Below are 21,383 nucleotides of genomic sequence, written 5' to 3' on the forward strand. Positions count from 1 at the left end.
TCTTGGCCTTTAGTGTCTTCTTATGCAATGAAGCCATCTGGCTGGGAGAATGATTAGGCAGAATCCTAAAACCTACTACCTCAACCTTTAACCTTTAACCCAGTGTGCTTGGGAGTTGGGAATCCTCATCCTAAATTATCCTAGGCAGTAACATTTCCCAGTAGCAGCCACTAGAGGGCGCCCCGACCATGCCGTTAACTGGGATAAAGCAACCCCTTAGCTGCGTGGGAACCATGAGATGGCTTCACATCCAGGGTCGGTGTGGGCTCTCGTTGCCCAACACTTTCAGAGGTAAAACCGAAGGGGAGCAGAACTAAGGCAGCTTGGCCAGGGCCATAGCTGAGGTCACTTCCCAAGCACAGACCCAGAGTGAAACCCATGCTTGTCTTGCAAGAGGCCCAGTTCTCAAGGAATAGCAGGTCAGCAAGTTCTTGGAAACTCACAGATCCACAAGGAAAACACAGCTCAAAGTGGGTGGGCCCGGAGGAGCACAGTTAGGCATGATGTCCCTCCTTGTCTTAGTCAGGGCTACTATTGCTGTGATGAACCAGAGAACCAAGGCAACTTAGGAAGGAACGGGTTTATTTGGCTTGCACTTCCACACCGCAGTTCACCATCAACGGAGGTCAGGACAAGAACTCAAACAGGGCAGGAACGTGGAGGTAGGAGCTGATACGGAGACTCTGGAGGGGATCTGCTTATTGCTCCTCCTGGCTTGCTCGGCCTGCTTTCTTACAGACCCCAGGACCCTCTGCACCAGGATGTTCCCACCTGCAAGGGGCTGGTCCCTCCTCATCAATCCACTAATTAGGAAAATGGCGTGCAGGCTTGCCTGCAGCCTGATCTTACAGAGACGGTTTCTCAGTTGAGGCTCCCTCTCTAAAGACACTAGCTTGTGTCAAGTTGACAGAAAACTAGCCAGCACGTGCCCCAAAGGGCAGCCCCTTCCGACGTCCCTAGGTCTGTAGAACTCATGGCTGTGAACACTACGTCAGGAGACGTTGAAGACGTGTAGAGAAGTGGGCCATTGGGGCACTCACAGCTGAGGCACTAAATATTGCCCCTAGACGTGAGCACAAGTTGGGGTCCCTGAGAGAAGTGGCCCAGTGGCTGGAGGAGAGGCCCGGGAGCTTCCACCCTGCCCACAGGAAAGCAGGAGTTTGTACCTGTAGTTATGCTCCATGTCTGGGCACCAGGAGTCTCTGTTTCTGGGGTTCCCCGGGGAAGACAGAAGCTGGGCCAGAAGGGGTGGCAGTCACTCCTCCATCCATGTTTGCAGGGGAGAAGGCAGGCTTCTTAGGCCAGCACGTTGAGGTGTTGCGTGTCACAGTGTTCCATGCCCCATGGGACTGGCTAGAGAGGTCCATGCCCCCAGGGTGCCTGAGGAGTACCTTACTCTCCCAGACCCCTGGGGTTTAGCCCAGAGCTTCTCTGTGGTTTGGGGACGTGAGTGGCTTTTCCATTCCATTGTCGGTTCCCAGTCGCTTCTGGAGTAGAGACCTTAAGAGCCACCAGAACAGGCTTCCCCCTCCCCAAGTTCAGTATGATACCAGTCCTTGGAGAATTCTGCCTCTTCGCTCTGGCCTATGCCTGACCAGGACGGGGTGGGGCTGGGGGAGATAAGTTACCCTCGAGTCTGCTTGTCCCTCATTGCTTTGTCTCGAGAGCTTTGAGGACCGTGACCAGTGGGTGGCCTGGCCCACACTCAGGAATGTGCTCTGGCTCCTGGTGAGCAATGACCATGCGGGGGGAGGGGAGGACAGTTGGGGGGACAGTTGGGATAGGGAAGATTCCCACAGATGCTAGCCTCTCCCTCTAGGCAGATGTGGGAACAGGCTTACAGGAAATGGTGTCGCTGGCCCACACTGAGCAGGGCCTCTGGATGGGAGGCCCTGTGGAGATGTAGACATTCTCTCTCTGGCCCTCATTTTTGGGTGGTACCAAGCAGGGGGTATGAAGATGCGAGAGAGCCGTGCTCAGGGGAAAGATGGCAGATACTGAAATTCTGAAAGTCCAGCCCTGAGCGCTTCTGCCCTGTGAGCCTGTTAAGTCTGCTCAAGAGAGCAGCACCTCGCTGGGGCCTCTCTCCTCCAGCTGCTCCTACTTGAACATCCTGAGGGCACGGAAAGACAGAACCCAAGCCAGAACCCCAGCAGGAGGATGCTCACCAGCACAGACCCAGTCCTGAGTACCACTGTACCCAGGGAGGCAGGCTAGCAGCCATCAGGGCTCCCAGCTGCAGAAGTGAGGGTACCTGGGCAGGACAGACTCACCCCCGAGAAGTCTAACGTTGCATTTCTGGGTCACCATGTCCTAGGGTGAATGACGCAATGACACTTGGTGACAGGGGCTAGACATGTGGCCCGTCTGCTCACCTCCTTCCCCCTCTTACACGCCTATGTATGGATGAGGCTGTGCCAGGCGGTGGTAAATTGTCCCGAGTGGGAGCCTTGGTTTACTTTCAGCCCCTTCCCTGTACCATGTGCGTGCCTAGATTGAGCTGATGTGTAGGGGAAACAGCTGGGGCTATGGGGCTGGGGAAAGCAGTTCCACCCTGCAGGAGACACCCTGACTCTGAGCGGTTGGGAGCCAGAGAAGGGCTGAGAGTCTCCACGAGTTCTGGGTGCAGTTCTGGATGTAGCAAGTGCCACATTCCAATGGGAGTGGGATGAGGAGCCCCCAGGGACTGTGGTGCCGGCAGGAAAGGCCGTGGGCGTCACTGGTGGTGAAAGAGTTAACCGCAGCAGCTGGCCCTTCTCTTCAAGAAGAAAACTCCCTGTAGATGGCTGGCCTGCCTCCAGGGCCAGGCTGTAGGAGCTAAAAACTGGAAGTTCAGACCTGTGGCCAGATCTGCCTCTGTAGCAAGTACTGGAGGAAGGTAGCGGCCTGGCCACTGTGTGTGTGTGTGTCTGTCTGTCTGTCTGTCTGTCTGTTTGTTTCTCCATAAACCCATCAGGTCAACTGACTGGCTTCCTCTGTAAACCTGCCTGCCCACCTATCTGTAAGCCTATCTGTTATCTTTTCTAGCCAGCTGTCTGGCCTGTGTGATAATTTATCTCTATCTCTGTACCCATTGGTTTTTTTTTTCCATCTGTCTGGTTGCTTGAGTTTACCCATAGAGTTTCTTTCCCGTTCATCTGCCGGTCCGTCTATTTCTCTGTCCACGGCCCTGTGTGTCCACCTGCCACCCTCTCTCTTCCTGAACCTCTGAGCCATGGCCTGGAGTCACAGGGCCACAGTCTGCCTGGTCCTGCTAGGTCTGGGTCTGAGTCTGGCCATCGTTGTGTTGGCTGTGGCCCTCTCTCACCACCGTGCCTCTTGTGGCCCTGGGGCCTTTGCACATGCTGCCGTCGCTGCTGACTCCAAGATCTGCTCAGATATTGGACGGTGAGTAAGAGCTGGGTGTGAGCTTGTGGCCCTGAGCAGCTGGCTGCTCCTGGAGACTGTGTGACTGTGGTAGGGGACCCGTGAGTGCCACGCTGGCTGTGAGGTAAGGGCCTTGTGTGTTTGGCTTCTGACAGCAACCCCAGGGCCCTTGCGTGGAGCAGTGCAGGTGTGTCCATGGGGAAGGTGGGGACTCGGGACAGCGTTGCAAAGACAGTGTGACTCTGTTGCTCAAGAAGACCACCTAGACAGTGCTGGTTAGAAAGGTAAACTAAATGAGGCCTACTACCTTGTCCCTGCCTGTCCTGGGCAAGGCTAAAACTTTTTCAGGAGCCTGGGCAACAGGCTACAGGGTTCCATATAGAGGTCCTGCCCTACCTGCCATACACAATGCTTCCCAGGGCCGGGCTACCTCTCCAAGTCTTTCAGAAAAAACACACACATATATATATATGCACATACACACGCTTGTGCACACATGTACACACACAACACTCTCATGGACATATGCATACATACATGCATATACACATGCACTCATGCACACATGTGTGTACACACACTCACTGCACACATGCATGTACACACACATACATGACCAGTGCCACATCTATCAGGACCTCTCTGTGGTAGACTCTGGTCTCCGGGAATGGAGTCACTGATGACGGTTGGCGGACTAGGAGAGCATGACAGAAGCCATAATGGGTGTTTCCTGACCTTTTTCCAGGAAACCCAGCCCATGGAAGCTCCTGTTACCCACCATGCTGCCACAGGAGCAGACTGTGGCAGGAAGCCACCTCTGGTCCCCTACCCACTGGGCCCCCAGAAACCTAGGCAAGCCTCTCCTTCCTTCCAGCCATCTGGGCCTTCTTCCCATCATATTAGCCTGGTAGCCCACTGTGGGGGTCCAAGTGCTTTATACACCCAGGGCTAGGGCCTGCAGCAGGGAGAATGGTGGTCTTGGTCCAAAACACCAGCCTAGCATGCTTTCTTTTGCTGTTCTTGAATCCAACCACCCTTCCTTCCTTCCTCCCTTAATCTACCTGTCTAGCCCTTCTTTCTTGCCTCCCTTGCTCATAGTAGCCCCCAAGCCTGCTGACCTGGTCCTCTGAGTTCCCAGACTTTCTGTCTCCTCCTTCATGGCTCCATTGAACTTGGCAGTAGCTGGGACTAGCCTTTCGGATCAGTAGAGGCCGTCCTTTCTGCGCCACATGCTGTTCAAAGGGAGGCAGGATCAACTGTTTCTTTGTGCTGTGAGATGCACTGTCTGCTTAATCCTCCCAAAATGCAAAGATGTAAATGAGGTTAAAGTGTGTGCACACACACATACTCAGGCCCTACAGAGAACCAGCCAGACGGGCAGCCCCCGTGAACCAGGAGGTGCTTCTAAGTCTCTCTGAGGAGTGCCTGGTCCATGAGGGCCGGACTGCGGTTGGTGCTTGGAGCGTGGGGCCTGTACTCTCTTGCACCCAAAACTCCTTCTCAAGCCCTCTCTGGTGAAAAGCGGATGTGGGTTCCCCTCCAGTGTTTTGTCAAACAACTCTCTCTGCTTCCTGTTCTTGTTTTAAGAGCCTAGGAGTGGGAGGGAGCCTCCGGCCCCAGCTACTTACTGTGAACAAGAGTTCAGGGACCACAGCCAGGCCAGGCCTTAGGAAGGCGCCCCAGCTGCTCTGACCCCTGGCCAAGAGCTTTCCATTTGATTTAGGAGGTCTGTCCAGGGGAAGAACCTGGCCAGTGTCATGGCAGGCCATCTCAGTGGGCCTGGGGTTTTCCCCTGACTCTTGCTGCTGCTGCTCCCGCCTGGATAGGAGGGCTGTGGAAGGGGCTGTCTTCCTCAAGTCCCCTGCTCATCCACTTTGACCTCAATCTGTCCAGCTCTGGGCACACAATGACCTCAGCTTTATTTACCAAAATTACAGAAGGTAGGGCTCCCTTGGGGTTCTGAGGAGCAAGTTTCTGGAGGGTTCCCATCTGGAGTGTGGCCTGTTGTTTCATGTGCACCTGGTGTCTGAGGGTTGTTGCATCCTTGGCTCAGAGGAGAACAGTAACACGGACCAAGCTATAGCATCATGTGCGCCTCAGTTTCCCTTCTGTGACATTTATGCTGGTAACTCCCTCATAGGATGGCTGTGAGCATGCAGGTGAGTTCACCCCCTCACACACACACACATACAATAGACATGTTTCTTCAGTAGCTCTGTATAGTGTCATCTGCCTGGGTTGATCCAGACATAGCCAACATCCCAGGACCTAAGGGAAGATTAACGCGTGGCTCCTATCTGGGTCCCTCCCTTCCAGGGCCTTGGCTTTAGTTTCTACCCTTATGTCCTCCCGACCTGAAACTTGTTCTATAACTTTCATGTTCTCTGTATTCCTGGCCACCTCACCGGGAAGTGACAACCTTCTCTGACCGCTTGGGCTCATGATGACGCATGTATGCAAATGCCCATGTGAGCGCGCCACACACGCACACACACACACACACACACACACGTCTGAGTGAGCATGTCACGGAAGTAGTGGTGACAACAGCCTGCTGGTTCTTTGGAGACAAGTGCATTCAATATGGATCATTATCCTGCTGACAAAAGCGATCACATTTCTCAGCTGAGGAGAGCCAGGCTCTGGAAACTGAGTTACCTGCCTCTTGCAGCTGGCTAGCAGGAATATAATCCTACTGGAACAGGACTACTATGGTCCCAGGCTCCTGGCTCATGCTGTGCTTAGGGGCTAGAGATACATATGGGCAAGTCATAGGCCCTTCTCTTACCTGCGACATCTAATGTTTTTGTTTGTCATATATCAGATATGTGAGGGGCGAATGCCTGGCTCAGCGGCACGGCTTTACCTAACACGCGTGAGACGCTTGGTTCCATTTCCAGAATGGAAAAATAACACGTGGGGAACACCTCTAATCTGTCATGGCCTGGGGACACAATGGTAACCAAGAGGGACAGGGTCCTGCTGTTGGGGAAGGAGATGTAAATAGATCTATAACTTTGTTAGATGGTTGGGTATGATAACTGTTTATCTGAAGTTTCTGTTCTGTCTGTCTCTCTGTCTCTGTCTCTGTCATCCCCACCCTCTCTCTCTTTTTCTCCTCTCCCCTTTCTGTGTTGATCAGGACAATCCCCTTGGCTTAGTCAGCCCCAGGATTACAGTTGTGAGCCTGACAGCATGGGGCGCTTCCGCTACTCTCTTTCTGCCATTTTTTAAAGATTAGCTTGTACATTAGATCTTCTCCTTCTTTTTGAGATTTATTTATTATGCACACAGTGTTCTGCCTGCACGTATGCCTGCAGGCCAGAAGAGGGCGTCAGATCTCCTTACAGATGGTTGTGAGCCACCATGTGGTTGCTGGGAATTGAACTCAGGGCCTCTGGAAGAGCAGCCAGTGCTCTTAACTGCTGAGCCATCTCTGCAGCTCTATATGTATTTTCTATCTCATTTCTCTCCCTTTAAAACGCAGTGAGTATTTGTATTCCTAGCATAAACCCCTTCTTTTTTCAATGCTCAAATTATCACAATATGACCAGTCGGTGTTCCTTTAAGACAGAAACTATATATTTTCTACTTTTTAGATTTATTTATTTTATTTTTATGTGTATTATTTCTTGCTGCATGTATGTCTGTGTATCACATGTGTGCCTGGTGCCTTCAGAGGATGGAGACACTGAATCCCCTGAAACTGAAACCACAGGTGGCCATGAGCCACCATACGGGTACTGGAAGTCAAACCTGGGCCCCGTGCAAAAACAGCTAATGCTCTCAACTATAGAACGACCTCTCCAGCCCATAGCTAAGTTCTTTCACATGTGTGTTAGTCAGGTTTCCATTGTCATAACAAATACCTCAGATAGTCACTTGTAAAATGAAATGTATTTGGCCTGCTGTCGGGAGGTTTGCCCATTGCCTGTTGTCCCCATTATTTTGGAGCAGCACATGGCAAAACTGTTCATCTCGTGGCTAAGACAAAAAAATGGAGAGCTGGGGAGGGGGCATCAAGGTATGTTCTCAGTCCCTAGAACATCTCCCATGAGGCTACATATCTTGTGGTGGCTTGAATGAGAATAGCCCCCCTAGGTTCATGTGTTTGAATGCTTAGTCACCAGATAGTAGAATGTTTGTGAAGGATTAGGGGGTGTGGCCTTGTTGGAGGAGGTGAATCACTAGGGGTGGGACTTTGGGGTTTCAAAAGCCCATGCCTTCTCTCTCCTCTCTCTCCTCTCTCTCTCTCTCTCTCTCTCTCTCTCTCTCTCTCTGCTTGCGGATCAGGATGTAAAGCTCCCACCTACTGTCTGTCCCTGTCCCTGCATTATGTCCATCTACTTCCTGCTATGGTGATCATGGACTAATTCTCTAAAATTGTAAGCAAACCCCCAATTACCTGCTTCTTTTTTTTAAAATAAGAGTTGCCTTGGTCATAGTGTCTCCTCTCATCGATAGAATAGTAATTAAGACACATCAAAATTATTCTACCATCACCCAAGACTGCCAAGTTGGGAACTAAGCATTTCATACATGGGGGGGTCCCACACTGATCAGTCTTGGAGAACATTCCTGTCTACTAACTCAGGACATCTAAAGATCAATTTGCATATTCCATTGACCAGACCTGAAGTCAAAAGCTAATCAAGATGGTATGCATGTAGGGATTATGCATATGTATTTCAGTTATTTTATATCCTGGTTGGCCTAGAATACACTAAATAGACCAGACAGCTTTTGAATTTGTGTTATTCTCTAGCCTCTGCCTCTTGAGCACTGGAATTACAGCTGTGAGTCTCTGTGCCTGGTTTGCAGATGGTGCTCTGGAAATAAGAGCTGAAAGCTGCTGCTTCCATTCAGAGACTAGAGAAGTCATGTCTGGGAACCATGTGCTTCCTGGTAGCTCCAGTTCAAATCCACAATAGGGTTCTTCCCTAGTTGTCTCTAACACACACACACACACACACACACACACACGCACACACACACACACACGCATGCACGCACATGCACACATACATGCATACAGACACGCACACACGTGTACACACACATGCACACATGCATGCACACAAACACATGCACACACACATGCACACACATGCATTGTCATGGATATAGAAATATACAATAAGCTCATTATTTGCTTGCCTAAATTTCAGAATTGCTTCAACAACAATATTAATGCTAATAATTAATTTGATGTTCAATGTTCTAGCAGACTAGATGTATTAGTTATTTTTCTTTGCTGTCATGAAACACCACGGTCAATGCAAGTTAAAGGAGGAAGAGTTTATCTGGGGGCTCACAGCTTCAGAAGGGTAGAAGTCCATCACAATCTTGCATAGCATCTGGCAGGCAGGTGTGGTGCTGGAGCAGCGTTTGAGAGCTCGCATTCTGATTCACAAACTGAATCAGGCTGAATTTTTTTGAAATCTCAGAGCCTAGCCCCCAGTGTCATACCCACTCCAACAAGGCCATGCCTCCTAATCCTTCCTAAATAGTTCCACCATCTGGGGACAAAGTATTCAATCATATGAACCTATGGTGGCCATTCTACTTCCTACTACACCAGTTTGTTTGTTTGTGTGGTTGGTTTGGTTTGTTTGCTGTTGACTCACAAATTACATACAACTAAACATGAAAATGTCCTTATGTGGGGCTGGAGAGGTGGTTCAGAGGTTAAGAGCACTGGCTGCTCTTCCAGAGGTCCTGAGTTCAATTCCAAGTAACCACATGGAGGCTTCTATCTATAGCTATGAGATCTGATGTCCTCTTCTGTCATACATGTAGGAAGAACACTGAGTACATAATAAATAAATAAATCTTTAAAAAAAAGAAAATGTCCTTATGTAACAGAGCATCATGTGAAAGAAAAAATTTAAATGTACATTTATTTTTCTAATAGTTATTAGCTTAATATATTATTAGATTTTAAGGTTTCCTTTCTTCCATCCTTTTTTCATTTTTATTTTGGAATAAGAAGTCAAAGGTCATATTCCCACTCTTCACCCTATGTGCCAAGTCACGGCAGAGGTGTGAATGTGTGTGTGCACGCTACATGTGTGCTCTTGTATTTGTGTGTGCATGTCTGCAGATGCATGTGGAGGCTGAGGTTGACATGAGTATCTTCCTTTGTCATTCTCTACCCTATGTTTTGAGACAGAGTCTCTCAAACATCGAGCACACCAGCTCATCTAGGACTTCCAAGGGCTGATTTTTTTCTTCTGAGACCAGGTTTCTCTGTGTAGTTCTGACTGTCCTGGAACTCACTCTGTAGACCAGATGGGACTCAGACTCACAGAGATCCACCTGCCCCTGCCTCCCGAGCGCTGGGACTAAAGGCGTGTGGCATCTTTAATGGCCCGGTTCCAAGTACAGCCATTAAAGGAACACACCACCATGCCTTATTCTGTTCTTAGTTGTTACTTGTTTGAATGGTTTTTGTTTGTTTATTTTTATGTAGCCCTGGCTGGCCTGGTACTCACTACGCAACCTATCTTGAAATCATAGCGATCCTGCTCCAGCCTCTGAGTACTGGTTTGATAGGCAAACGTCCCAACACCTCATTTGGGTTTTAAGGGTTTTAGATTTTATATTGATGTTGCAGGGCCCAGCTTCTTCAGTTGTGACCCCATATGGGGTGGGAAACTCAGTGTAGGATCCCCCAAATGACAAAGATTTCTGAATAAATTATCAAAAATTATTTTAAAATTAAATCCTAAATCAAAGGTATTCCTGGTTCACTGGTGTTGCACACATGCATCCCTGTTTCTGAACACGCAGCGTGCATACTTCGCACTGTGTGCACCAGCTTGCCATAAAGCACAGGTGAATGCTGCCAAAGACACCTCGGCAGCCTACATTCTGGCTATTGTGTGCTGTGAGTTGCCGTGTTTTACGATATGTGCTATATCTTCTGCTCTTATAGAAACACAATGCTTTTAAAGGTGTTTACTCTTTCTCTTTATCGGCATTCCTCAGACATAGGAGTCAAGTTAGAGTGTTTGTATTATATTGTGTGAAAGTGCTTGATTTTAAAAGTTATTGTTCCAATTGCTGACTTGAGTTTTTTTTAAAAAAAATTGTTAAATAAATTTCGTCTTGTGATTATGAGATTTTCAAAATTTTCTGAGAATTCCCTAGATATACTCCGACCATCTTATTCTACATATTTATGCAAATATCCTTCTTAGTATTGATGATCCTTTCAGACAATTCTACTCCCTGGTGACTAACCATTCAAACATATGAGCCTATGGGGGCCATTCTTGTTCAAATCACCACAGTAAATACAAATGTGTGTTTGTGTATGTTTAAATGTGTGTGTAAGTGTGTGAGTGTATATGTGTGTATACATTCATGTGCACTTGTGTTGGCACATGTACCATAGTGAACCTGTGGAGGTCAGAGAGTAGTTGGGATGCTCCAGTGGATGATGGCAGCAGAATCATTTGAAAACTGAGAACAACCTTATATATGGTACAGGGAAGTGCAAATGTCTTCCTGCTTCGCAATCTTTTGGGTATGAGGATGGACCAAGGAGTAGCTGGATTTGAGGGAGCAGTGTGTTTTCTCATCTAACTTGGGGTTTGGGGGCCAGCAGATACACCATCAACCTGTCACGGTTTCCGATTAAGCACCAGTCACGTGAGCCCGGGAAGAGATGGGGTAGGGATGCCAGATCACTGATTCTGTGTCATGTCGCCTAGAGCCATCCTCCAGCAACAGGGCTCACCCACGGACGCTGCCATCGCTGCCTTGATCTGTACTGGTGTCGTTAACCCACAGAGCATGGGTCTGGGAGGAGGGGTCATCTTCACCATCTACAATGCGACAACAGGTGGGCCCTTGTGTGATTCGCCCTGGGGAGACAGACTTATCTTTAATCACGGGCCACTCATTTCTTGGGCTTTCTTGCATGCTTTTTCCTTGGTACTCTTGGTACTCTTCGCCCTTGCTTTGCCTCTGTAGTGTGGAGCCCTGGTGGTAGGTGGTGTTTTAAGGGTTAACACAGAGATAGAAACCAGGTTGGAGCCATCTCTCACTCGCCTCAACTCCAGGGAAGGTGGAAGTCATCAATGCTCGGGAGACAGTGCCAGCCAGCCATGTCTGGGGCCTGCTAGACCAGTGCAAAAAGGCCCAGCCACTGGGCACAGGTAAGGCCTTTGGAAGGGTTCTTTAGACAGCCTAACTGACACCAGTATGGGCCTGTCCAGAACACTCCCCCGCCAAAGGTCTGTATGACTCAGGCCGTGATACTCTGACATTGGGGATGGCCTCTGGACATGAGGAACCTGTGGAACCCCTGATCTCCTGTGGTGGGTTAGAGGTCTTCTTTTGGGAGAGACTCTGAAGAAATGGGTATTCTGAGGGGAAGACCAGTCTTGGGATGCTCAATGGGTCTGGGCTGGTGGGACAGGGATCCTGGGTCCAGTTTATTTGAAGGCAGAGTAGGCTCCAGCGGGTAGCCTGGTGCCTGGTGGTAGTATTCTTAATAGACTTTATATGGAAGGTAGTGGGGAGCCACAAACAGTCTATGCAGAGAATGGTATGGTTAAGCATGGGTTTCAGAAGATGGGCAAGCAATTTGGGGTGAAGGGGTTGCACCAGGCTAAGGTCGGATGCGTATTACCCAGGTGCCCAGTGGATTGGGGTTCCTGGGGAGCTCCGTGGCTATGCTGAGGCCCACCGCCGACACGGCCGCCTGCCTTGGGCCCAACTTTTCCAACCTACCATCTCTATGCTCCGAGAGGGTTTCCGTGTGCCCTCTGTCCTCAGCCAGTACCTCAGCCACAACTTCCTGCGGCCCTTCTTGTATTCGTCATCCCTGAGGTGAGTGAGCACTGTAGCCTGTAGCGTAGCTCTCAAATCCACATCCTACCTGAGCACAGCCACCAGACAGCTGTATCTCGTCATTCCTCAGCCAGAGGGTCGAACCTGAGGTGCCAAGGCCCTAATAGCCAGGGTACCCAAGGCTTTCCTCAGATCAGAACCAAACTTAGACTAAGGGTGGCTTATCCCTTCTGCTCTGCCTTCCTTCTGCTTCTCTTTGGGAGTGGCAGACAATCTTCAACTCACCCCTCTGCCAGCTCAGTGATAGATCCTCCCAGTAGGTGACAAAGTGACTCTGGGTGACACAGATATACCAGAAAGTTTCCAAGGCCAGGAGTGAGGGTGGTGATTCCAGCTCCAGCTGTTTCCAGAGAACCAATCCCTAGTGGTTCTGTGCTGGGGCCCCCGCTGTTCCCCCCAGAAGAATCCTGAAGATTTCTCTAGAGCCCAGAGGAATGTGAGTGTCTACTGGGATCTGGCATCAGTCTGAGGTTACCTCCTCCTCCTCCTCCCCTCCCCCTGCTTCAGACAGCTCTTCTTCAATGGGACAGAAACCTTGAGATCTCAGGACCCATTTCCATGGCCTGCCCTGGCCAACACCCTGGAGACTGTGGCCATGGAGGGTGCTGAGGCCTTATACACAGGGAGGCTGGGCCACATGCTGGTGGAGGACATTGCCAAGGAAGGTTAGCCACGCTGACGCCACAACGCCCAGCCCGGTTAGGGAAAGAGCCACGTTCTAGGCATTGGGGTGAAAGTCCCACCCTTCCCCAGGCTCCTCAGGACTACTGGGTGCTGCTGGGATTCGGGGGAGGCCAGGTGCCCATCTAGTCCAGCCTAACCATGGCTAGCCTTTGGGGTCTCTGTGGTCAAGAACCTCAAGCAGCAGAGTGTTTGGCACATCTGCCTGTAGAGGAGCAATAGCAGGCTTGGGTGGCAGAGTTGGCCATCTTTCTCTTCCTATTTCCCACTTGTCTTCCTCTGGTCTCTACCCGTCTGCCCTATACCACTGCCGTGCACTCGTCCCCTTTGGGACTGTACTACTTGCAGGCAAGAACAACTCCTTTGGGTGTCCCTGAGACACTTGCAGGCAAGAGCAACTCCTTTGAGTGTCCCTGAGACGCATGGCAACTCTTTCTTGCCCTTTGGCAATCTCCATCCGCACCTGGAGCTCACGGTCTCTCTCCAGGAAGTCGGCTGACAGTTCAGGATTTGGCTGCCTTTCAGCCTGACGTGGCGGCTCCCCTGGAGATGACCCTGGGAAACTACACCCTGTACTCACCACCACCGCCTGCAGGGGGTGCTATTCTTAACTTCATTCTCAATGTGCTGCAAGGTAAGCCCTTCATCAGGTCTCCTCTCTGTTCCTGGGCTCTGCCCTTCATGGAGCCTGAGCTCCCAGTTCACCGCAGACTTTGGTGAACACATTAGCTTTCTGTCACTATAGCAAAAGGCTGGACGTGGCTACTTAATAAGAAAAGTTTAGCACTGGGAGTTGAGCTCAATGGTAGAGTGTTCCCCAAGCTTGGCCCCCATCATATCAGCCTCTTGTAAGAGATACCAGAGTCACATGCGGACCACTTCCCAACAGCAAACTCCCCGTGACTGTCTTATTAGGTCTTATTAGGTCTTCCTTCTTAAAGGTTCAGCCACCTCCCAATGCAGACACTATGGGGGTCATGGTTCCAATTCCAGTGGACCCTCAGGGACACCCACGACATACTCCCATCATAGCATATGGCCCTTGTCTTTTTTGACATACTCTAGATTCACAGACGGATGTTATCCACGCCTGTGGACAGTGGTCAGGATGGTGAGTTTTACAGTTGGTTTCTGTCTCAGGAACTGGCCCAAATTGTGTGGAAGGAAATGGCATTCTTTTCCTTAGTGCACACGTGACTCAGTCTCAGGGCACAGGAGCAGAAGGCCCTGCGGGTAGTGAGCTGCATGTCAGGTGTGTACGCTCCGGGCTGACACGCAGCGCAGGGAACCACAGCCTGCAGGGCCTGCCTGAGGCCTCACAGTTCCAGAAGCCAGAAATCACACAGCAGGTTATACTCAGGCCAGGCTCCGTCTGGAGTCTCCGGGGAGAATCTGTCGGCTCTCCTCACCTTTACTGCATCACCCTAGGCTCTGCGCCCAACAGTTCAGACGGGTACAAAGTCTTCGACATGCCGCATGTTTCCCTATGGCTACACTTTGTGATAAAAAGTTTAATTATAAATTAGGGACAGTAAGACACAGTCTTTCACCTACAGGAAGCCCTACAGAACGAGTTCCAGAACAGGTTCCAAAGCTACACAGAGAAACCCTGTCTTGAAAAAACAAAAACAAAAACAAAAAAATGTACGTGGCCTCGTGCAGTGGCACAGGCCTTTAATCCATGTACTCAAGAGGCAGAGGTAGTAAGAACCCTGGATTTGAGGCTAGCCTGGTCAACAGAGAGTTTTAGGACAGCCAGGGCTACACAGAGAAACCCTATCTCCGGGGGGAAAAAAGCTACACTTGATCCTCAGATTTAGAGCTAACCTACATAATCTACACAATCCAGGGTAAATACTGCCTCTCAAAATCCTTAACATATTTTGCCATATAATGTGATAGTAATTCTTGTGTTCTATAAATCAATATTCATGGATCCTGACAGGTAAAGAAATGAGTAAATCTTTTGGGGGGGGGGGCAACATTCACCCCACTACACAAGGTAACCCCCTTGTACCCCCACTACCTCCCCAGGGTTCAACTTCTCGGCAGAGACGGTGGCCCGGCCTGAAGGAAAAGTGAACATGTACCATCACCTTGTAGAGACACTCAAGTTTGCAGTAGGGCAGAGGTGGTGGCTCTGGGACTCCTACAGCCGCCCAGGGATACAGGTAAGGCTCCCTGGGATCGATGGTGTCCTCTCCCAACCCTTTCCTAGAATACAGCAGGGTGGGGGGGCAGCACTGGCATGGGAAGGTGGAGGAATTTCTCTGTAGTTCTGGGCAGGGATATCCTGGCAGCGGTCCCCGGGGCTGCAAGGGACTCTGAGGTGGTAGCTCTAGTGGGTAGGATCTGGCCTTAGCATGGGTTCAAGTACCTTCTACAACAGACTGGAGAAAGGATCCTCCCAGGGGGAACGGGGTCACCCTATGCTCTGCTTTGAGGACCCTGCCTGACTCCTCATTAACTTGCTGTCTGACTGCTCATCCCAGAACACCTCCCAGAACCTTCTCAGGGAGGCTCTAGCCCAGCACATCCGCCAGAAGATTGACGGCCGCGGTGACCACCAGCTCAGTCACTACAACCTGACCGGGGTCAGGGGCAACAGGATGGGCACCTCTCATGTGTCCGTGTTGGGAGAGGACGGCAGTGCTGTGGCAGCTACCAGCACCATCAACACACCGTGTGTGGGACCAGGGGAGGGGCGGGGGCAGACAGGGATCAGGGGCAGGTGGGTAGATCCCTCCCCCTTTGCTCTTGCCTCCAAAGTCTCTGTTGACCCAGTTTGGTCTATACCCTCTGACCTCTCCTTGTGAGTCCCTAAGCAGCAACATCTCCCTTTTGTTTTTCCCACTGTCAAAAAAGATCTGGCACAGGGACGTCCCTTGCCGAGAAAAGCTATTATTTGGTGGCCCTGAGCCCGGTCCTGCCTGGGTTGGGCCTTACAAAAAAAGAAGTCCTGATGGGAGCCAAAGGGGATCTTTGAGGTCGTGAGTGGTTCTGAGCTCCGGTGTGCTGGAAGGCACTGTAGTAAGGGATCCTCAGAGGTTGCGGCCCTGTGTTGCTGGGAGCCAAGGCCCCAAGTTCAAACCCCACCTTACCCATCCGCAGCTTTGGAGCCATGGTGTACTCACCTCGGACAGGCATCCTCCTTAACAACGAGCTCCTGGACTTCTGCTGGAGGCACGAACCAGGTTCCACCGCCACTCCTCCACCTGGTAAGAGCGAGGCCTCCTGCCCGGTGCCCCTTGAAGACAGAAAGAAGGGTGGGTGGGCAACTAACCCCTGGGTGAGTTACCCCCATCACTGAGTACTGTTAGCTTAGCAACGCATGAAGGAAGGGTGGGTGGTACCCCTAGAGGGTGTGGGTGATGCGTGTTGGCCCCAGTTCCAGGTGAGCGCCCACCGTCTTACATGGTACCCTCCATCTTGGTCAACAAGGCACAGGGATCCAAGCTGGTGATTGGTGGGGCTGGCGGGGAACTCATCGTGTCTGCTGTGGTCCAGGTAAGTCTGAGAGCTCCTGGCTAGAATGTTGCCTCTCTGGCGGACTCCCTGGGGTGGGGATGGGGGTGTGGCAGTGGGATAGCCCGTGTCCCTTCCCTGTGTCCTCTTATTTCTTCCAGACCATCATGAATAAGCTGTGGCTTGGCTTTGACCTGACAGAAGCCATCGCAGCCCCCATCCTACACGTCAATAGCAAGGGCCATGTGGAGTATGAACCCAAGTTCAATGAGGTGAGGCTGAGGTCCCACCGGCCTCCTGAAACCCATGTTGTTCTCCCCTGTAAAGAATTCGGTAACTTCCTGTGCCAGGGAGACATACTCCACCTCCAGGGGCCATGAAGAGTTGAGAAATTTAACGGGAAGATGATAGGTTTGTCCCATGGCATCCAAGTCAGAGAGTAGGCTGTTGCCTGAGCGTCTCCTGGGCTGAGGACTTCAAAATCTTGTTCTGTGTATGCCGTTTCCAGGAAACTAGCTTTTCTGACTGTGGTCAGTTAGCTGCTCCTTCCTGGCGCTTTCTTCTCTCACGTAGGGAAACTCACAGTTGAGAGTTTATTCACAAAAGAGCTTAGTTTTCCCGTGGGATTTTGTTCTGGAGCGTGGGAGGTCTTTCTGCCCTTATGTCCAAACATGTGATTTCCCCACTAAGACCCTGGAGCATGACCAGTGGCTGAAATCTCTTTACTCTCTTTACTGGCTACCACCTTCCTCCCAGAAACTTAGCTTTCTGCGAGTTTTCTGAAGCTCATTGGATGCACCATGTGGAGCACATATAAAGATTAGCAGTTTGAGGCTGGAGAGCAGGCTCAGTGGTTAGGAACACTTGCTCGGTGGTTCTCAGCATCCACGCGGCAGCTCATGACCACTCTGTGAACTCTGTAGAGATTCAACACCCTCTTCTGACCTCCACTGGCTCTTGCATGTATGTGTGTGCATGTGTGGAAATTAAATGGTTTAATTTAATTTAACACACACACACACGGAGGGGGAGAGTAGATAAATGTTTTAAAAATAGATAAAATAAAAAAATAAATCTTTAAAATGACCAGTAGCTTTCTGAGGCCACAAACTGTGTTCAGGATCATTTCAACTATCTGTGGTTCAGGGTTCTCGAAGCTCTGTGCCTTGGTCCCAAGGCCATCCTCCAGGGCCCCTTACAACTCTAAAAACCATCAGACTAAGAGGCCATTAGTAAAAAGGGGCATCAACAGATGCTCCTTGACTCATGGGTTTTTCAGTTTTCTAATGGTGTAAAGGCCATCAATCAGGGCTGGGGTTGTAGCTCAGTGATAAGGTATGCACAAGCCCCCAGCACTACAAAAGACAAAAGAAAGAGAAAGAAAAGTTATATGCATTCAGTAGAAACCATTTAATGTCCACTATACATTAATGGTGATTACTCATATAATCATTCTATGTTATATAACTTCAGGACAAAGCTCAAAAAATTACATGTGAGATGTTTAATACTTTATAATAAAATAATCTTTGTCTCAGATGACATCGTAGGCTAAAGTAAATGTTCTGCACATTTAAGACAGGCTATGATGTTTGATAGATTAGACGTACTTAATTTTTTTAAAATATTCATTTATTATGTATACAATATTCTGTCTGTGTGTATGCCTGCAGGCCAGAAGAGGGTACCAGACCCCACTACAGATGGTTGTGAGCCACCATGTGGTTGCTGGGAATTGAACTCAGGACCTTTGGAAGAACAGGCAATGCTCTTAACCTCTGAGCCATCTCTCCAGCCCGACGTACTTAATTTTTAAAAGATTTATGTGCATGAGTGTTTTGCCTGCTTGTCTGTACGCGCACCATGTCCACAGCTGGTGTTCATGGATGTCTGGAAGGGCGCTGCAGTCCCTGGAACTGGAATTGTAGCGTGGGCCCCGTGCAGGTGTTGAGAACCAAACCTGGGTCCTCTGCAAAAGCAACAAGTGCCCCTTAAGTGCTGAGTCATCTGTCTGGTCCGCTTAGATAGGTTAAATATATAAATGCATTTTTGACTTGTAATATTTTCAAATTATGGTGGATTTATTGGGGCCCATCACCCCATTTTAAGTTGAGCAACATCTGAAGTGTTGAGAACTTGTTCAGATCCTGAGGTTCAGGGCATAGCCCCTTAGACTCAGATTCTTGGCATTTTAGCATCTGCACAGGGTTTTTCCAGGGACCTGAGATGTTCTCTCAAGAGCACCAGGTCCAAGGAACTAATATCTAGAGGATGCAAGAGCAAGACATGTTCTTTTAAGCTCATACTGCTTGAGCCTTGGCCATTGACTCTTAACTGAAGATTTGTTGCCAGCGAGTATCAATTCTCAAGACTTGGCACTCTGAATCTTTGAGCATTCAGAAGATGACACAAAGTCTGGGAGCTGGGATAACAAAATCCAGTGCCCTGTGAAGCCAATCTTGTCAGCACCCTCGAGTGTTCAAATATCAGTTATGCAGATGCAGGGCTTTCCCTGGTGAACCCCATCAATCCTGGCTTAGAGACCTCAAGTCTCCAAGGACCCTCATAAGCAATAGCCACCACCAAGGTGAGGAAGGGCTTGGAGTTTGGCCACTAAATTCTGAGAAATGGAGCCTCCGAGGACTGAAAGTATAACTTTGGCTTTAGCACTGAGGTCCTCAGCCTTTAATGTCAAGGTCATTGGGCAATCTGTAGAGTAAACACGGAAAAGTTAAGAACCCTAAGGGCGTGGCTACAGATCTCGCCTTGCCAGTGGCTCAAGTCACATAATGTCACCTGGGAGGCAAATGATTATAAGGACTTCAGAGATGCTGTTATACCTGGACATCTGTAGAATATTGGGTCACTGTGAACAAAATTCTTGGCCCATTAATCTGAAACAGCATATGGAGGTGTGGGGCTGAAGAAATATAATTTTTAGGATTTTTGCTCCCTTGAAACATGATAAACAGCTGTAGTGGGGGTTCATACCCCAAGGATATAAAGTCCCTAGCATCTTAGAAATCAGAACTGGAGGGTGAGGCGCTTCTTTAATTTCTACCTCCAAGTTCACAGATTTAGTATCTTACACCCGAGAATTAGGGCCCCATGTCCTGAGTGCCCCCCACTACTTCCTCCAGGGTTCTAGTTTTCTTGGATACAAACAAGTTTGTTTGCTTTAAAGACAGAATTTGGCTCAGGCCAGCCTCAGGCTTGCTATGTAGCCGAGGCTGATGTCAAATTGACAACCCCCTGCCCCACCCTAAGTGCTAGATGGCAGGTAGGTATGTACCACCATACCTGGCTTGATACAGGAGTGAGTGTGCCTTTATGTTTATCTGCACATTCACACACACAGACACACACACACACACACAAACACACACACACACGCAATGCTTCATGAATTTACAAGTCATCCTTGAGTGAGGGCCATGTTAATCTTTCTGTATTGTTAGATTTAGTGTATGTCTGCTGAAGCCAGCACAGTACAGTGCATGGATACCCTGGACAAACGGGATCAGCAGCGTTGGGTCCTCCTAGACACCCCCTTATAAACCATAAAGTTATAGGCACCCCCAGGAGCTTGACTGCTGCATATCTGGGTCTCTTAGGTCCTGAGTTCTGATCTCTGGGCTGCTATGGTCCTATTTGGTTTGGCAGTACTCAGGTTGGTGGGCCTGGGTACCTAATATCTAGTACTTTGTCCTCCTCAAGGTCCCAGAGTATCTGTGGACTCCAAAGTGTGTTGCTTTGAAGTGATTCAAAATTGTGGCCCCTTAACCCAAGTCTTCCAAAACAACCTTCTCCACAGAAGCCCTGAGATCACCTCAGATTTGTCCTCTGGGTCCACAGTGAATGAGACCCATGAACAGAATGAACTTTGTTCTTGATGGGTGGTTGCTTTGAGCTGCCCCGTCCTTGCCTGGTCCCTGTAACCTCTCACATCCCTCTGGGATCTCCAAGCTGTAAACTCCATGCTCTAGGACTAGTTCCTGCCCACAGTCTTTCCCTAGCCAGGGTCCTCAAGCTCCCCTCTTCCAAGTCCCACCTTTTTAGGTCTGTTTTTCTAATTTTGTCCAGCCACTCCCTTGCGTAATGGGGGGCTTGAGCTGCCCTCTCCATGAACGCTTCTCTCTCTTTTTCAGGAGGTGAAGAAGGGGCTGCAAGACCGGGGCCAGAGCCAGAGCCAGAGCCCACGGCTCTTTTTCCTAAACACTGTCCAGGCTGTGTCCCAGGAAGGGCCCTGTGTCTATGCAGCATCTGACCAGAGGAAGGCTGGAAAGGCTTCGGGATACTAAGACAACTTTGCCCAGAGATAGGCTCTGACCCTAGATGCGTCTTGGGTTGCAGATGGCTGAGGCTGTAGGTCTAAGTGTTCCAGGACCTGGAGCCTTTGCTAAGAGATCAACCTGGGCCTGAAGAGGACAGGGACCAGCTTGACAGATGAATGACTGAAGAGGGAAGGACTGAGTTGTCCGTGGTCCCTTCCCAACACCTCTGGTGACCCTGCTCTGGATCTTCTAACCTCCCCTGGCATTGTGTCCATATTCCAAATGGTGTGCCTACCAGTCCAGGATTAAAGAGGAGCTACACTATGGACTGATTTGGTGGTTCTCAGCAGTTAAGGGACCCCCAGACAGTGCCCAGTGACATACAATACGCCTCAGACTCCATCAAGGCTCAGGGATGGGGCAGTGAACGCAGGGCACCCACCTCTACCCCGCTCAAGCTACAGTGTGTCTGGGGGCTTTGCAGTGTATCTGCCTCCCATTTTGCCTGCCAGTGAGAAGGCAGGAGCTTGGCTTGTAGTACTTGCCCTCAACTCTCGTGAGACCCCAATCCCCTCCAGGAGAAGGTCGGATGAAGGCAAACTTGAGAGTCCTCGCTAAGGTCTTAACATTGCATGTTCCCATGACTAGGGCTCATTCTTGGTAGTACTGACATGTGAGATGAGGTAACCCTTTGTTGCTTAGAGCTGTCCCCACATGGCACACCCGTGGCACAAT

The 21,383-nt window shown here is 49.9% G+C and overlaps 1 protein-coding gene and 1 pseudogene across 5 annotated transcripts; one reads left to right on the top strand and one right to left on the bottom strand.

The window, feature by feature from the left end:
• The first annotated feature begins 1,741 nt into the window (after positions 1-1,741).
• Ggt5 (gamma-glutamyltransferase 5) lies at positions 1,742-20,972 on the top strand. Of its 5 annotated transcripts, none has more exons than XR_005286840.1 (12): positions 1,742-3,387; positions 11,085-11,215; positions 11,436-11,531; positions 12,012-12,207; positions 12,736-12,893; positions 13,397-13,543; positions 14,944-15,080; positions 15,402-15,592; positions 16,021-16,127; positions 16,351-16,416; positions 16,536-16,646; positions 20,523-20,560. XR_005286840.1 is itself a non-coding variant. In XM_038342247.1 (12 exons), exons 1-12 carry the CDS (start codon positions 3,215-3,217, stop codon positions 20,673-20,675), a joined length of 1,719 nt encoding a protein of 572 aa, XP_038198175.1. In that variant the 5' UTR covers positions 1,742-3,214; the 3' UTR covers positions 20,676-20,972. The 5 variants fall into 5 exon arrangements, 4 of the variants coding, with proteins under 4 accessions (XP_038198175.1, XP_038198176.1, XP_038198177.1 ...); XM_038342247.1 differs by having other exon boundaries at positions 16,298-16,416; positions 20,523-20,972; XM_038342248.1 differs by lacking the exon at positions 12,736-12,893 and having other exon boundaries at positions 13,401-13,543; positions 16,298-16,416; positions 20,523-20,972.
• LOC119824089 lies at positions 19,759-19,859 on the bottom strand (annotated as a pseudogene).
• Positions 20,973-21,383: the final 411 nt, after the last annotated feature.

The sequence above is a fragment of the Arvicola amphibius genome, chromosome 9, assembly GCF_903992535.2.
Source record: "Arvicola amphibius chromosome 9, mArvAmp1.2, whole genome shotgun sequence".
Taxonomy (NCBI): Eukaryota; Metazoa; Chordata; class Mammalia; order Rodentia; family Cricetidae; genus Arvicola; species Arvicola amphibius.

Bases quoted from the DNA above. Each gene is read 5' to 3' on its own strand.
- Ggt5 (XM_038342247.1), top strand. From the start codon at position 3,215: ATGGCCTGGAGTCACAGGGCCACAGTCTGCCTGGTCCTGCTAGGTCTG. The intron at 11,532-12,011 runs GTAAGGCCTTTG...CGTATTACCCAG, and splicing joins GGCCCAGCCACTGGGCACAG to GTGCCCAGTGGATTGGGGTT. The intron at 12,894-13,396 runs GTTAGCCACGCT...GTCTCTCTCCAG, and splicing joins GGAGGACATTGCCAAGGAAG to GAAGTCGGCTGACAGTTCAG.